Genomic DNA, 19,102 nt, shown 5'->3' with positions numbered 1-19,102 from the left:
AAAAAAAAAAAAAAAAAACTGCATTAGCTTTACATATACATTTCAAAAGCTCCCTTATGACAACTTCATTTTTGTGGGCCAGTGAAATTTCTCATCACTTTAGATGCAGTCATTACTTTAGATGCAGAACATTGCCATCATGTGTCAAGAACCACAACCAAATCCTGCCGTCTGCTAAACTGAATTCCCTTGCAGCCCGAGTATTTCCATGGTTTTCTCGGTAAGGAATTTACTTCCATTTGCATTGAAACTCTTCGCTTTTTTACTTTATCTCTTGATTACCAAACTCATTAGTCACAATCAAGCACTTATTTTCAAGAACACCTAGGAAAATGTGGTAACTGTAATAAAATAAAATACAAAAGTGCAGGAAAAGGAATAAAGAAATGATGAGCCACAAAAACATCTGATCAGAGCTGAAGCAGAAATTTAACTATAATTTTAGAGTTTGCATAAGAATCTAGTGCACCATTGATTCTAACGCACAACCTGATTTCGTATACTAAATTTTGCTGCAAAAAATGTGCATGAAAATTCAAGTAAGTACAGTATTTGCATGCTATTAAAAAACTGACAGTGAATTTTGTTGTGTGAATTACATTAAAATTATATTCAATATGATACACAATTACGGAAAGACAGAACAAGAAAAGGAAATTTATCGCAAATTGTTTTTTTGAAAGTCCACACTGGAAGTGAGATTGAAGTTTACATCAATCTGATGATATATGGGACACTCATCAGGCAAAGTAATTTAATTGCCAATACAGTAAAACCAATATAAATGATCCGTTATTGGACATAAATTTACTCATTCGGAACAAATATTTCAGATTCCCTATGGGAATCAACATCTATATCATCAATACAGTAAAACCTCAGTGCATTCCTCATTAACACGCTTTCCCACTTAGCACGCCATTAATTTTAAGTCCAGATTCTTACCACATTTTATCTATAAAAAAAATAACTTATTGCATCACGAATTTTAGCTATTACCGACCGCTTAGTGGATGGTTTGCAATTACCGCTTAGTACAATCACATTTTACCTCGCCTTGAAAATGTTGTCATCCGTTGTGAAAGAAACGTGATTTCCAACTCAGGTAAGAGCTGCCACCACCACAATTGTGTGATTACGGGAAAAGGCCTTGAATTTCTGATCTTCACAGGATAAGTTGCACCTTCAAGGAGCAAGCCGTTAGGCTCAGCAAATGTTCAGTTTTGCTTGCCAGTTAGCAGCAAGATTGCTGACTAACACAGTAGGCTTGTATTTCGCATTCCATTCAGAAGTTGGAAATGTATTTTGTGCTGAGTGGTACAGTGACTGGTAGCGAATATTTCTTGCACGATATCTGCATTGGGAATATAACCATATGAAGTTGACTAACGTAACCTGTGATAGCCTAGTTATGGACATGGAAAAATGTAATGAAATTTCTCATTAATGAGGACAAAATTAAAATCTGTCAAAAAAATGGACTGGCAACAGAAGTGGCGCTAATGTTAAAACTCGCACGTTCGAGTTTCGGCTATCACTCTACTTGGTCAAAGTTTTGTTGGATTCCAAATGGCAGCCATTCATTCCTTACAGTTGCACATGGTGGAGTGTAACCTCCAATTCAATGTCTAAGAGAGTGACCCGAAAATAATGTTTAATAACCCTTTGGTCTGAAATCAAAGGCTTCCACTAACATTTGTTTTAGAAATAGTGCGATATGCAATAATATATAATTTTATGCCCCCTCACACAAATGTTTCCATATTTGTTATCTGGTGTTTCTCACACCTTTCAGTGCACTGTTATTTTATAAGCTCCAGCAGAAAATGTGTTTATATTTGTTCTCTCTTGTTCTGCACACCTTCTAATACTTTCCTCTCATCTTTAGACATGGTACATATAGTTTCACCGTATCTGCGGATACACAACGTAAAATGCCCTGCTGTCGGAACAAATCGTATCTAGTGTTTCCCCATCCCTGTTGGGTAGTTTTATTCGTATACTCAGTAGTCAGTTTTCTCGCTCAACATTTTACCTTGTCCCTTGCAGAAACGTCTGAATGAGGTTTTATTGTATTTTCAATTAACAATTTGAGTACATCATTTACACCTTCTCCAAGCAGACAACATGAGATTGAAGTCCACTTAAGGTTGAAAATAGTAACTGTCAAGATGATGCAAGATGAAAATGAATACAATAATATGCACAAACAACATATGAAGAAACTAAGCCTACATGCAAGCTATCTTAAAAAATAAAAGTAGGTGCAAGAAGTATGAGTGTCCGATGTAGAATATACCGTATTTACTCTTGTATTAGACACCCCACACCTGGCTTTTTGAGACAAAGAAAAATCAAAAATAAGTCTCTCATACAAGACCACCCAACGTAATACGTCACAGAACAACAACCAGCAACAAGCGGGTTCAAGTCTTATTGCAGCTCTGATGACCTTGCACAAATTTGTGAATTGTTTATCCATACGACCCATGCTATGAAAACACGCGTCGAAGTCAGGCGGTACATCTGTGTTTCGCAGTTAAGATATGTCTGCATCCATAGCGTAGGCCTACTGCAGCTCTAATGACGTTGTGCAAATAGGTGAACAGTTTCATGTCTGACCCACGCATTGCAAGCAAGCATCAGTCATGCTATGTCCGACTCGTTGGCTGAATGGTCAGCGTACTGGGCTTCGGTTCAGAGGGTCCCGGGTTTGATTCCCGGCCGGATAGGGGATTTTAACCTTAATTGGTTAATTCCAATGGCTCGAGGGCTGGGTATGTGTGGCGTATTCAACATTAGAAATCATCCTAGGTAGGGCCCTCATCTTCACAGACATGCAGGTCGCCTAATAGGCCGTATACTAGAAAAGGACCTGCACCAGGCCTCTCCGGAGGCCATACGCCATTATTATTAGTCATGCTATATGTGTGTGTTTTGTACTTAAGAATGACAGCCAGCACAATTGTTAGAACAATTAGCTGACATTCTCAGGAGTCAGTTCGATTCCCCGTACTGTACTGCCAGAGATTTACGAATGGCAGAAAGGTTGAGGTGCAGTAAAAATCGTACATTTAACTCCCCTCCACTGGGGCCATGCCTAAAAAGAATTGCAGCACCTCAGGATGAGGAAAAGAGTTTAATTTAGTTGAGAAATATTCATGATTGTTGCTATTAATATAGCAGGCGAGATCATTAACAAAGTGATAGTTTAATATCACGTAATTGGGCCAATATAGGGTTTTTTTTTTTTTTGAAGAAAAGCAAGTTTAAAATGTGATAAAAACTATCCAATGATAATGATTGTTTTACTCTCCAACGTACCTAACAAATAATAATAATAATAATAATAATAATAATAATAATAATAATAATAATAATAATAATAATAATTTTCTGTCCCCACTTATATTCAACGATTTTTGGAGACTCCAAACAAAACATACTAGGGTATGTATCAGTAAAGAAAAAATGCAGACAATGAATGTACAAAATTAATCATTATGATAATAAAACACATTACCGCCACACTTGTAGATATCCATAAATGCGGCGAAAGCATACCTAACCTAAACAATACCGTCTCTTAATTCATTTACAGTTGTTTAGGTAAATCTTGATGTGATAGAAAACAAGCATGAAATATACTTAAAAATAAGGGTCTGGCTTTCAACAGCTGCAATTAACAAGAGAATGCTTCCAGTCACAATGTATTACATTCAGAAGTACAACTCGTAACATATGCTAATTATCAGCTGGTGGTATAGTACGCTTTAAACACTACAGCACGGCTACACACACCAACTGGGAATATCGGAGACCATCTCCAGAAATCATTTGGGAATAGATTCACACTGTTTGGACTCTATAGTCAGGAACAAAACTATAGTTACAAGGTTCAAAAAGACGAGACTTTGAATGCTCCCGATTGCAATGCATGGCTGACGAGATGGCAGTTAAGATGACACTACTTGGAATAAAGGCATGCCGGTAGCAGGGAAGTTGGCACTGGTTGGCTGCGCAAGATGATAACTTAAATGAAAGCAGTGATCAGGTATACTGTGTGTTAGACCTACTGCCCATCTGACAGAGACAAATGACTGGCAATTAAGTTATTTCGTATTTCTACGGGGTCAAGTAAGAAGCGAGACAAATCTTTGAAGCGAGTTTTTACGACCGTACCGAGCTCGATAGCTGCAGTCGCTTAAGTGCGGCCAGTATCCAGTATTCGGGAGATAGTAGGTTCGAACCCCACTATCGGCAGCCCTGAAAATGGTTTTCCGTGGTTTCCCATTTTCACACCAGGCAAATTCTGGGGCTGTACCTTAATTAAGGCCATGGCCGCTTCCTCCTCTTTCCTAGCCCTTCCCCGTCCCATCGTGGCCATAAGACCTATCTGTGTTCGTGCGACGTAAAGCAACTAGCAAAAAAAATTTTTTTTTAATATTACGACCGTATTCCCTTCCTGACGTAAATCTCAGAGGAATAATTCTCCTTCTTGTATTCCCTGTTCCACATTCTGTCTGTGTAGGGTAGTGTACCCTTTCCAGTAAGTGTACTGAAGCCTCGGAGAATCAGAGGAATTGACGAGATTAAATTAATTACGTGATATGAGTAACTAAAGCTAAGAATGTTTATTTTATATGTAGGCCTAAAAGTCGTGTTCACCATTTATTGTCCTTTTACATTTAGAAATACTGCCTTCCAATGAAAAGAGCCAGTATAAGTCAAATACATTCATAAGTTTATAGAATAATAGTGTAGAATGTTTACATGTACAATTTATAGCTCTTCATAGCCTAGAAGTCAACTCAACTCAATCACTACTGATCTGTATTTAGGGCAGTCGCCCAGGTGGCAGATTCCCTATCTGTTGATTTCCTAGCCTTTTCTTAAACGATTGCAAAAAAATTAGTAGTTTATTGAATTCTTCAATGAAATCCTACGAACTGGAAGATTACCAAAGCTTTTCAAGCAGGCTAAGAGAATTGGCATCCTGAAACCAGGCAAAGACGGAACCGATGCTTTTCACTACCGGCCAGTATTGCTACTCAGTATGACCTATAAGCTACTAGAAAGGCTTATTCTAAACCCCATTCAAGAGGCCATCGATCAAATCATCCATGTTGAACAAGGTGGCTTTAGGAGACATCGGAGCTGCTGCGACCAGGTTTTAACATTAACAACTCTAGTTAAAGCTGGATTCTAATGAGGTCGCCGATCAGCTGCAATTTTTGTGGACCTTACAGCAGCTTATGACACTGTGTGGAGGGATGGCTTGATGTCGAAGTTTACTGAAATCATCCCATGTCAAAAGCTGGCGTTTCTAGTGAACAACATGCTCTCTGACAGACGCTTTAAGGTGTTTCTGAACGGACAATCTAGCAGATGGAGGACTCTAAACAATGGCCTACCTCAGGGATCAGTTCTGGCCCCCAATCTATTTAACTTGTATATTCATGATATGCCAGACACTGACTCATTGAAAATCCAGTATGCAGATGACCTAGCGTTAGTCTTCCAGAGTAAAGGTCTTGTGCACTGTGAGAATGTACTGACGAGCGATCCGACGAAATTGAATGACTACTTCCATAAATGGAGACTTCAACCTAACCCAAATAAAACTGAGGTTACTGCATTCCATCTAAATACTAAGGAAGTCCATAGGAAGCTACATGCGACTTTCGACGGAAACGAAGTACCACATAACTACAATCCCAAATATCTAGGAATCACTCTGGGTCGGTCCTTTACATTCAAACAACAGTGCATCACGTTATCTAAGAAACTTGGCTCCAGAGTGATCCGCAAGATTGCCGGAAGTAGCTCGGGTGTGGACACCAATACCCTACGCACTACTGCACTCGCTCTTGTGTATTCTGCTGGTGAATACTGTGCTCTTGTATGGCAAAACAGCATTCACACAACAAAGATTGATGTCCAGCTTAATGAAGCCACGAGTTATCACTGGTACTGTTAGATCTACTCCCATTCAGTGGTTACCTATCTTAGCTAATATAGCCCTGCCAGATCTAAGGAGGAAAGCAGCTAAGGTAAACTTGCTCAAGATCTCTTCTCATAAGAACTCTCCCTTGTACGATGCCCTACAACAGCCACCAACAACTCGTCTGAAATCACGCAAACCACCCAGGACTGATTTTAAAAGTAGCAGTTCTTTCGACATGACCTCTGAGTGGCGACAGCATAGGTATGAACATCTACCCAACAACGCTCACTTGGTTTAAGATCCAACAAAGAAGGTTGAAGGATTCCGTGTCAAACCTGGTCGAAGCTGAACCGAATTAGGATGGGTCAAGAGAGGTGTGGCTACATGTTGAAGAAATGGGGGTTTCCGTTCATCTGCTGACTGTGACTGTGGAGCAGAGGAGCAGACAATGGAACACATTGTTAAGGAGTGCCCACTTCGAGCATTTAACGGTGATCTGAGGCTTCTACACCAAGTGACTCCGAGTGCATATTTTTTGTGTACTTGTAAAGCCATACGATATATATAATGCTGAGACAAATGGTCTTATGGTTTTAGAGAAGAAAGTGCCAGCCAGGAAATCGTACAAGGGTGAGGGTCCTTGTCCTGTGTTGCAACGCACACGGAAGCGAGAGAATTCCTCCCCTCGTCATAGCGAAGTTCGATAAGCCACAATGTTTTAAGGGTTTCAGGTACTTTCCGTGCATATACAAGGCATCTAAAAATGTAAATGGTAGAGTAATCCAAAAAAAAATGCATTTGCACAGGGGAACCAGTATAATTTGTCCTCGTCTTTGAATCTTGTGATTTTTTCTTTCATTCCATAAGGTTATGTTTGTCAGTGATTTATCCAAGTGCATTATTTGAACATTGTAAATGCACCTTGTTGGATACATTTCGGAAATATTTTTCCATGGCATTTGAAAGGTTTAAACTGTGAATAAAGTTGATTGAACGCATTAATAGGTCTTAGAATACTTTGTGACGCGGCAAGTGTTTACATTTCTGAAGTACCTAAGAGAGAAGTGCCATGGCGGGAAATCATACAAAGATAGTGTGACTGTATTGTGTTGTCATACAGAAGGAAGTGAAAGACTTTCTGCCCTCGTCATAGGAAAGTTCGATTAGCCACGATGTTTTAAGGGCATCGGGTACTTTCTGTGCAAGTACAAAGCATCTAAACTGCATACAGTACAGTAATCCAATGAATAAAACACTTACACATGGAAGGCAGCATAGATTAATCCTCATCTTTGAATCGTGCTTTTTCTTCCTTTTGTTGCGAGAGGTTATGTTTATCAGTGAGTTATCCAAGTGCAATATTTGAATATTCTAAATGCACCTTCTTGGATGCATTTTGGAAATAGTTTTTTTTTTCCTTTCTCATGGCATTTGAAAGGTTTAAACTGCAGATCAAGGTTAACTGCATGCAGCAACGGGCCTTAGAATATTTCATAATGCAACAAGGGTTGGCACTTCTGAATTACGAATTGGCGGTTAATTCGAAATCACGTAATTTGAAGTCCGATTTTTTAGTCCCAACAACTTTGAATTAACGAGGTTTTACTGTGTATATATACAATATTTATCCTTCCTTTCTCAACAAGTCGAAGACTTGTGAGTTGAATGTACAAAATTATTTAAAACCATGTGCGATCAAATTTATTACAGTTGTAATCTTCGAGAGAGTTCAACTAAAATTCACACATGAAAACATTAAATTAGTTTTGTTCTAAAACTCGTTGTGCTTGGTTAAATGCACTTCGTAATTCTTCATATAATGAGGTGCAATCATAAGAAATATGATTACAGGTAGTTGAACAGTGTCCTGTTTGATGGTATTCTTCTGTGTGTAATGAGCAAGGCCCGGATTTTTTAAAGATGCATATGCGCATATGCAAATGCGTATTTTGAACGATACTGCATATTTTTATAATATATAAGTAATAATAATAACAACGTAAACGTTTCCACCTTTTCAATACTAAAATATATTCACAAAATTATAAATTACACGGTACTAGTTTCGACACATCTAGGGGTCATCATCAGCCGTATTGGAGCAAAGATCACTTTTGGCGAAATCCTAAGAAAATGTTATTTTAAAGAATAACAAGTGAAATGAGATGTTATTATGGTAATAGTTAATAATACAAGGAATATACATACTAAGAGGTTTTTAACAAAGAATAAAGTATAAATGGGGTGTTGTAAAAATTATAATCATGGAAATCAGTAAGTTCTTGTATTGAAATGACATATATAAAATTATATATGGCTTAGGAAGAGGGCTTAAGGTGGGGCTGAAGGGTGCAGGAGAAAGTGTAATTGTCTTGGAAAAGTACCTTTGATTAAATTTAGGATTGAGTTTAGGTTGGCTTCATTATTGTTTCTGAGGAAAGTGATAAATAGATCGAAGAGTATGTTGGGTTTCTCTGAGATTTCATTGAGATTGTGACTGGCATTAAAGTATTGGTCTAGGTGTATGTAGTAATTTTCCATTATGTTGAGTAAAGGGCCCTTGTTTGCTAATACGAGGATGTCCATGTCTTGTTCAATATTGGTGAAATTATGGTTATAATCTTGCATGTGTTGGCCGATGGCTGAAAACCTGTTGTATTTTATTGCGTTAGTGTGCTCGTGGTATCTGATAATGAAGTTTCTCCCGGTTTGCCCGATGTAGGTTTTTTTTACAGGTGGTACATTTGATCCTATAAACTCCTGATTTTTAAAAACTGCTGGTCTTGTTGATGTGTGAAGTATTGTATAAAACGTTTATGTTCTTATTGTTGGTTTTGAAGGCTATTTTAACGCCTTGTTTCTTAAAGATGTTGGTTAACTTGTAGATATCATTGTTGAACGTGAAGGTGGAAAATGTTAGAGGTTTGGTTATTTCTTTTTTGAGGGTAGTTTTTGGGCGATGTTTGTGTTTATTGATTATCCTTTCTATAAAATGATTGCTGAAGCCGTTGAATTTTGCGATTCCGCGGATTGTGTTGAGTTCGTTTTTTAGATCTTTATTGGACATAGGTATGCTGAAGGCTCGGTGAACTAGGCTGCTGTATGTGGCTCGTTTGTGGGACTGGGGGTGCACTGAATCTTGGCGAATGGTGGAGGTTGTTTGAGTGGGTTTTCTGAAAATTTTATAACTGAAAGAATCCGAGTTTCTAGTGATGGTTAAATCTAGAAAGTTGATTTTTTTGATTTGATTTGGATTCTAGTGTGAATTTGATATGAGGATCAATATTGTTGAGTCTTAAGAGGGTGGTGGGTGCGTTAATTGATTTCTCATTCATGATTACAATTAACGCACCCACCACCCTCTTAAGACTTAACAATATTGATCCTCATATCAAATTCACACTAGAATCCGAATCAAATCAAAAAATCAACTTTCTAGATTTAACCATCACTAGAAACTCGGATTCTTTCAGTTATAAAATTTTCAGAAAACCCACTCAAACAACCTCCACCATTCGCCAAGATTCAGTGCACCCCCAGTCCCACAAACGAGCCACATACAACAGCCTAGTTCACCGAGCCTTCAGCATACCTATGTCCAATAAAGATCTAAAAAACGAACTCAAAACAATCCGCGGAATTGCAAAATTCAACGGCTTCAGCAATCATTTTATAGAAAGGATAATCAATAAACACAAACATCGCCCAAAAACTACCCTCAAAAAAGAAATAACCAAACCTCTAACATTTTCCACCTTCACGTTCAACAATGATATCTACAAGTTAACAAACATCTTTAAGAAATAAGGCGTTAAAATAGCCTTCAAAACCAACAATAAGAACATGAACGTTTTATACAATACTTCACACATCAACAAGACCAGCAGTTTTTTAAAATCAGGAGTTTATAGGATCAAATGTACCACCTGTAAAAAAACCTACATCGGGCAAACCGGGAGAAACTTCATTATCAGATACCACGAACACACTAACGCAATAAAATACAACAGGTTTTCAGCCACCGGCCAACACATGCAAGATTATAACCATAATTTCACCAATATTGAACAAGACATGGACATCCTCGTATTAGCAAACAAGGGCCCTTTACTCAACATAATGGAAAATTACTACATACACCTAGACCAATACTTTAATGCCAGTCACAATCTCAATGAAATCTCAGAGAAACCCAACATACTCTTCGATCTATTTATCACTTTCCTCAGAAACAATAATGCAGCCAACCTAAACTCAATCCTAAATTTAATCAAAGGTACTTTTCCAAGACAATTACACTTTCTCCCGCACCCTTCAGCCCCACCTTAAGCCCTCTTCATAAGCCATATATAATTTTATATATGTCATTTCAATACAAGAACTTACTGATTTCCATGATTATAATTTTTACAACACCCCATTTATACTTTATTCTTTGTTAAAACCTCTTAGTATGTATATTCCTTGTATTATTAACTATTACCATAATAACATCTCATTTCACTTGTTATTCTTTAAAATAACATTTTCTTAGGATTTCGCCAAAAGTGATCTTTGCTCCAATACGGCTGATGATGACCCCTAGATGGGTCGAAACTAGTACCGTGTAATTTATAATTTTGTGAATATATTTTAGTATTGAAAAGGTGGAAACGTTTACGTTGTTATTATTATTATTTATATATTATTCTCAGTTCAATACGGACCAAAAACATGAAATTCATAACCATTACTGCATATTTTGAGCGTTAGTGCATATACGGACATATTTTTCTCTTATGTGTGCTCGATTATCTAAGATTCCTGAACGAAATTAAAATAATTAATGAACTTTGTATGTTGTACATCCTTTGGCAACATGAGAAGCCTTCCCTGATCAAGGAAAAAGATTTCAGTGTCGCAATACAAGCAGGTAGACGGATAATGACGCTTTTCACAATAGCTATTTCCTTATTTCTGACATTACTCTTTCCTTCTCCTTACAATAGCCTCCCGAGATTTGCTTGAACAAGTGCGTTCATTTGTTAACTTGCTCTTCGTCTGCTGCAGTGTTCCACCTGATTAAACTCCTAAAATGCTTAAATTTTTGCCAGAAGAATGTTCCGAGCAGCCAGTGCTAGTGTTCAAGTATTACCCATTCATGTCCGTCAACACAGAACAAAAATTTTCAGCGTATAAATTAATTCTGGCCGACAACAGAAAGTTATTGACTCCCGTAAACATTGAAAAACTGTTGGAACTTACTGATGTGCATCATTTTGCAAGGATTTAAACATGTTTATCAATTTAACACCGAGTTAAAATTAAATAATGCGTCTGATAATTGTATTTTATCTTATTTTTAGTGCATATGAGCATGCATATTTTCGGAGTTTTTAGTACATATGAATCCGGGCCCTAGTAATGAGCCTGATGAGGTGGAAACGTACAAATAAAGTCTTTAAGCTGTTAACAATAACTACATTTCCCAGTTCAAATGTGGAACCTGTGAATGATAAGAACCATATACCAGTTATGTCATGGAGGGAAAGGCAAGATATAAGATCGTGTCCAATAAAGAAAGTGTTAATAAGACTCACCTCAGAAGGTCGCTGACTGAGCGAAGCGTATTGAAGCACTGTGAGTAATAATATGCTTGAGTCATGATGATGCTTGTTGTTTAAAGGAGCCTAATATCTATGTCATCGGCCCCTAATGGTACGAAATGAGACAAAATGAAATGACAAATTAAAAGCCCAAAAACATCCACTGACCACAATTCAAAACGTGAGGACGAAGAATGAATGAATGGATGAATGGATATGAATTTAAAACGATCGGTGGAACCGACCCACAGTGCCTCACATGCTCAGAAGCTGGCGTAGAACCATAGTATTACTGACCAAGGGACTCCTATAGGACAATATTGAATCGATGATACTTGTAGTTGAAAGGGGTCCAAAATCCAAGTCAGCGACCCCTTACAATGGTACTTATCGCTAGGAAAGTAGAACCATGGTATTTGTCATGTTGCGGTACTAATCAAGAGTAGCATAGACTGGCGGTATTCCACACATTATGTTACTACTCACAGGTAATGAAATTCGCGCATGTATTACAGACCTATGCTGTTTCACACATGACGGCGCCATTTTTTTCTTTTTTGCTAGTTGCTTTACGTCACACTGACACAGATAGGTCTTGTGGCGATGCTGGACAGGAAAAGGCTAGGAGTGGGAAGGAAGGGGCCATGGACTTAATTAAGGTACAGCCCCAGCATTTGCCTGGTGTGAAAATGGGAAACCACGGAAAACCATTTTCAGGGCTGCCGACAGTGCGGTTCGAACCTACTATCTCCCGAATACTGAATACTGGCCGCACTTAAGCGACTGCAGCTATCGAGCTCGGTGTGGCGCCATTTATAGGCAATGCAAACCTATGGTGTTCATCACATAAGGGTACTAACCACAGGGACTCGTACTATCCTGTGGTGTTCCTCATATAGTGGGTACTAAACATAGGCAAGCCAGCACCATGGGTTCCCTCATCCCATGGTGTCGCTCATATAGTGCTACTAATCACAGGTACTGTAAAAGCCGTTGCAATCTCGTTTGCTACTTATCACAAACCTATTTGGTGCCCAACATAGTGGTACTACGCGCAAGTAAAAGCAACCCATGGCGTTCCCTATGTGGTGGTAATAATCACAAGTAGTTTCATGGTTCTAATTTGATCATCCCTTGGTCACCCCTTTTAGTCGCCTCTTACAACAGGCAGAGGATACCGTGGGTGAATTCTTCGTCTGCGTCCCCCACCCACAGGGGTATGCTTGAGTCAAGTGCCCACAGTGGGGTGAGGCAGGAGAGGGGGAGTAGGGCTAAGTGGGAAATGAGATGAGGGGTGGTAATGTGAGGGGGATCTGGGGGGGATTGTGGAAGAAAGGAGTAATGACAAAAACTATTACGCATAGCAAGAAAAACCGAACTATTGCCTGGAACTTGTACATTTATAAAAAATACAATGAGGAAATCAAATGGAACTTTTGGTTTTTTGGAAATCTCATTGAAGTTATGGTTTGAATTGAAATATTGATCCAAGTGTATATAACAACATTCTGTAGCATCAAGCAAAGAATCCCTTACCTAAAGTCTGCAGTATCTCAATGTCTTGCTCTATAGTTGTGAATTTGTGTTTTAGTTCTTGTACATGCTGGCCCACAGTGGAAAACTTGCTACACTTTACAGCAATGACATGTTCTGCATATCTGATCTTGAAGTTGCGTCCAGTTTGTCCCAGATAAGCGCAGCCACAGTCATTAGATTGAAACCTATACACACCTGATTTGAAATAAGGATTGGATCTATTAATTGAGCTTGAATTATGCAATACTTCAGTGGTTTCTATTGTCAGTGCGAAATGAAACCTTGACATTATGCTTTTTGAAAATATTAGTGAACCTATATATATCCTCATTGAAAGTAAATGTTGCAAAAGCCTTTTGACTAGATTTATCCTTAAGTAACCTGGTACATGAATGATGACTAAACTTGTTGATTATACGTTCGATAAAGTCTTCTTTAAAGCCATTAGCCTTAGATATTGAGCAAATGGTGTTCAACTCCTTGTTCAAATTAGCCTTTGTCATGGGGATCCTAAACGCTTGTTCTACAAGGCTGTTGTATGTGGCGCTTTTTTGGTTCTGTGGATGCACCGAATCCTGTCTTACAGTAAAAGCCGTTTGCGTAGGCTTTCTAAAAATACTGTATGTGAAAGAGGAAATAAGTCTGTTAATTGTCAAGTCCAAAAAATTAATTGACTTATTCTTTTCTGATTCCAAAGTAAACTTTATATGTGGGTCAATACTACTGAGACTATCGAGAGTAGCAGTCGTGTCTGTGACCCGTTCGTTCAGAATGACAAACGTATCGTCCACATACCTAGACCAAAAATGTATTATCAAATTTGTTGCCGTTCACTCTTACGGTGTCCTCTAAAAAATCCAAATAAATTTCGGCCAAAATCCCCAAGGCCGGAGACCCCATTGCTAACCCATCCTTTGCTCAGTCAACAACCTTCTGGGGTGAGTCATAGAAACACTTTCTTTATTGGACACGATATTATATCTTGCCATTCCCTCCATGACATAACTGGCTTTTGGTTCTCATCATTCACAGGTTCCGCATTTGAACTGGGAAACGTAGTTCTTGTTAACAGCTTAAGAACTTTATTTGTAAGTTTCCACTTCATCAGGCTCGTTACACACAGAACAATACCATCCAACAGGACATTATTCAACTACTTGTAATCATGTTTCTTGTGATTGCATCTCAGTATACGAAGAATTACGAAGTGCATTTAACCAAACACAATGAGTTTTAGAACAAAACTATTTTAATAGTTTTGTGTGTGAATTTTAATCTGAACTCACTCTAAGATTACAACTGTAATAAATTTGACTGCACATGGTTTTAAATAATTTTGTACATTCGACCCGCAAGTCTTTGACTTGTTGAGAAAGGAAGGATAAATATTGTATCTTTTTTATATATATAAAATTGTGAAAATGTTAATATTTATAATGTTTATATGATTGCCAGTTTTCCAACACCTTTGTTCAGCTGACGATGAGGCCGAATAATGTCAAAACTAGTCCTGAATAAACATAATATGTTGTAATTACATCTAGACAAATTGTGTAGTACTGAATAAGGTGGACCCTAAAACTTTTTTAAAGCTTTGTAATCTCTGTTCAATACGGATAAAAAATGAAGTTTATTAGTTTACATGAAATACTCACCAGTGCTCTCCTTTGTGCTACGTCATCAGCAGCATAATGCTGCCCTTCTATCAGCTTGGTGGCAAATTCATCCAAAGCCTTAATCTTTTCTTCTTGAGCTGCTAGAGATTTCTCAAAGTCCTCATGCTTCTTGATTAAGGCCTCGACTGAATCTAGAGAATCTCCGAGATCCTCATTAGCAAGAAAAGCCTGGAAAGTAAAAATAATTCTGGTCTTAACACAAAACAAATTCAAGGAAAATGGCACACTAACTTCAACAATTTTAACAAATTGTGCTGAAATAAAATAGTTTTATAGAAACCTGCAAACCAATAAAGCAAATCAATATCCAAGCAATAAAAAGGATCTCAGCATAATTATCTAAGTGAGAAACTGAAGTAAAAGTAAAATTAAGACTGGATATCATTCCTGATGCCACGTGATTTTTGAGATGAAAATCTCAACTGAGGATCGACCACGATATGCTCCTCAGCCTTCTGAGAGTGAAGCCAGCAGTTAAGCCAATGGGCAATAACCTAATCATGCCCCCTGCAGTAGATATTCAATAAAACCTTAATTATTATTTTAAACAAATAAAAGAAAAGAGAAAAAAGAATGCAAAGATAGGATCTAACAAAACCAACAGACAATACAGTAGTATCATAAAAATAATAGCATTTAGCTGTGGTGAAATACGTAGAAAGTGTTCACAATTTAAAAACAGGCACAGAACACTCTAGCCAGAAAATGCTCTTTGTTAATAGCCTTCTCAAATGTAGAGTATCTGGTGTTCATATACCTTTTAGCTAACAGAAATTTGGTAACATCTTCCTAGGCCCCTTTAGCTTTCCAAAATCAACAGTGACTTTCTTTTCCTCTTCTAAGACTGTCAAAATCAAGGATTTCAGATTGCTGCTAGCCTGGTGATCTGAAGTCTGTCTCTGATGTTACAATAACTTGGCAAGTTGCTGCTGTAATTTTAGCATGAAGTGACCACCACCTGTGTCAATGTACTCATTGGGTGATATGAGTAAAAATTAGATGAATTTCATGAGACAGATACCCGAAGAGGATGATTGAGACCGAAGTCACTTGCGAGATAAATTTTGCCATGCAGATGAATAAAATTTGTTTCCCGCTAACAAAATGAATCTCTTTTGCTTGAGATGTATTTCACACACTGGCCTTGGTATATATCAGCTGACACTACAGTTGTATAAACAAATACAACCTAACAGAGGGAGGATTTAAAAATTCTTTTGATGTAGTTCAATCTTTTACAACTCTTTTGATTTACTTTATAGTTGAGAACAATGGTGATGGAGGAACCTGCTCTCCATTCTCTGAATCACCTACAGGCTGTCTCAAGAAATTGAGAGGTCTAACTTGTTGCAGCAAGACAAAGCTCCAGTTTATTCATCTAAAATTGGAGGTGTATCTCTAAAAGAATCCTCTAGAGAGATGCATCTCGGTGGTGGGGGCACACACGAGACACAGAGATCACTGCTGAGACGAAGAGTTTTCATTCCTCTGAACAATATGAGATACATCTAATATTTGTGCGATAAGATGGATCTTAGGCTTATATATATCACCCACTGGCTATTTCCAATTTTTTTGTAACTTTGATGATTACGATTGTTGTTTAACTAATAAATAATAATGTTATTTGTTTTACGTCCCACTAACTGCTTTTACGGTTTGAGACACCGGGGTGCCGAAATTTAGTCCCCCAGGAGTTCTTTTACGTGCCAGTAAATCTAACGACACGAGGCTGTCGTATTTGGGCACCTTCAAATACCACCGGACTGAGCCAGGATCGAACCTGCCAAATTGGGGTCAGAAGGCCAGCGCCTCAACCGTCTGAGCCACTCAGTCCAGCAATTGTTGTTTAACAGCTAGGTCAATCGGCCCCTAATGGTATGAGGTGCAACGAAATGAAACTATAATTAAAACAGAAATGTGTCCACTGACTAAAACCTAAAATGAATTGTAATGAAAAATGACAATGACCATGAATCTAAAATAATCAGTGGATCCAATTCACAATACCTCATATTCTGAAATGATGCTTGTTGTCCAAAATCCAGGTCACTGACCGCTCATGATTGTATTAATTACTGGTAAAGCAGAGCCATTGTGTTCCGCCAATAGTGGTACTGTGGTTCTAATGTAGACTCATGGTGTTCCTCACATGGTGGTACTAATCACACGTAATGTAGAAACATGGTATGTCACATAATGGCATCACTTATAGTTAACACAGACCCATGGTGTTCCTCACATAAAGGCACTACTCACAGGCTATGCAAACCACTGATGGTGCACATAGTGATACTAATCACGGGCAATGCACAATCCTGTGGTGTTCCTCATATAGTGGTACCAATCAAAGGCACCGCAGACCCATGGTGCTCCTCATATAGTGGTACTACTATTGCATATGCTGTGCAATTCAGCACAGCGTACGGCAGCTCCTCCTGCTAAGTGCCAGCTTCCCCGCCTCGGTGGCAAGATGACTGCATGCATGCCAGTGGTCACAAGGGTTCCCGTGCTTTAATAACTGTTTCTTTGGTAAAAACTGTAGTGGCATTCTCTAAAGATGTAACAGTTCATTCTGACAAATCTCCTGATATAAAGATCTGCCTGATGTGAAAATAGGAAACCACAGAAAACCTTCTTCAGGGCTGCCAACAGTGGGTTGTTTGTTAGTTGTGTGTGTATAGATAGGCATTTTTAAAATTTTAATTTTTGTAGATGTCTCAGGTTAATTTTTGTGCTTTATGTAACTTGTTCATTCTTATTTGGATCGAGGTTATTTTATGTTTAGGCTGTTCGTTATTACTTTTAAGTATTTGGATTGGGTGAAAACATTTTAATTTATTATCATTTATGATTTTTTTAACCCATTGAGCCCTGCGTATTTGTTGGATTGAAACTGCATTGGCACTGGGATTATTTTGGAGGAAATATAGTGTCGCTTCATATCAAGAGAAGTTTCTTACTTAGAAGACCATTAAAGATTTAAATATACATGAAAACAAAAGGCTTTCATACCACAAACTGCGGAACAAGGAATACAGTAAAACATTTTATTTTATTAGCATCACAGTCCGCCTGCTGAGCTGTAACACAGTCTTCTCTTTGCACTTCCTCTTCGATTTCCACATCTGTTCTTCAGGAGCGTTGCTTACACTAGTACTAATATTACTACTAATTTCACTGAAAAAATTACATTCCTAATCATCATTACTTCCTAAAATGGGTCATATATCGGTGTAAATATCAATTCTATACTGGCAGTAATCTTTGTTTACAAGCAAATCTCAAAGCTAGAGATAGTCCATTTCAAACTAATATTACCAAGCACACTATCGATATATGTTAGCAAAGAGCATATAACAGTGCAAAGAAAGAGTCCCTACACAAATCACAAATGCAACTCACTCTGCCATCTCTTGAGGAAAAGTTTAATTACGTAGTAAAATGAGACAACGGAACAGTTCTGTGGTCCGGCGTTTGGTCCACTGAGACGAAGCACGGAACGGTTCCGTGGCTCGGGCCCAATGAGTTGAATAATGTTTTTTGGAACATAATTTCTGTCTTGCAATGAGCAGTTTATTAATATCAACATCATGAGAATCCAACATATATACGCATGGTTAATTGCTTTCAGCTAGGTCTACTTGATATGAGAGCTAGAGAAGATCCAAAGGAAAGCAGCACGATTTGTTCTGGATGATTTCCAACAAAGGAGTAGTGTTATGAAAATTTTGCAAATTTTGGACTGGGAAGACTTGGGAGAAAGGAGACGAGATGCTTGACTAAGTGTACATTTCAATTTGCAACATGTAAGTGGTATGTTCCGAGCTTTCAGTGGAGAGATGACATGGAATGATATTAGTAGACAAATAAGCTTGAGTGGAGCTTTTAAAAGTAGGAAAGATCATAACATGAAGATAAAGTTGGAATTCAAGAGGTCAAATTGGGGCATATATAAACAATTTATAGGGAATCTGCCATATGGGCGACAGCCCTAAATGCATATCATTGAAGATAATTTCCATGAATTTAGTGAGTAAAAATGTTTATTTTTCTCAAACCAATAGGGATATAAAATTCGTGATAAAAATTAACTGAAAAGAAATTGGAATTTTGTTCAAGTTAGCAGATACCTATAGAAGATATTTCATTTGCAAAATAGGAAAGCATGTTTTCTTGTTCAGAATTCACGTGCTCATTGCAGGCCGGCTGCATTGTTTCGTTACCTACAGAGCAAAATATCTTCTCGAACTCCATAAAATGTTCTATTTACAGCATACTACACTAAATATTACAATTATCACTTTATATACTTAAATAATTGTGACACCGGGCAAGTTGGCCATGCGGTTAGGAGC

General features: G+C 37.9%; 1 protein-coding gene across 4 annotated transcripts in view; it reads right to left on the bottom strand.

The window, feature by feature from the left end:
* alpha-Spec (alpha spectrin) overlaps positions 1–19,102 on the bottom strand; it is a 459,851-nt gene that overhangs the window by 325,379 nt on the left and 115,370 nt on the right. For all 4 annotated transcript variants that reach the window (XM_067138066.2, XM_067138067.2, XM_067138068.2 and 1 more), the window contains exon 10: positions 14,724–14,912. In XM_067138066.2, coding sequence (XP_066994167.1) covers positions 14,724–14,912 — 189 coding nt within the window. The remainder of the gene's footprint in view (positions 1–14,723; positions 14,913–19,102) is intronic.

The sequence above is a fragment of the Anabrus simplex genome, chromosome 1, assembly GCF_040414725.1.
Source record: "Anabrus simplex isolate iqAnaSimp1 chromosome 1, ASM4041472v1, whole genome shotgun sequence".
NCBI classification, from domain to species: domain Eukaryota; kingdom Metazoa; phylum Arthropoda; class Insecta; order Orthoptera; family Tettigoniidae; genus Anabrus; species Anabrus simplex.
This window is presented reverse-complemented; position numbering and strand designations above follow the sequence as displayed.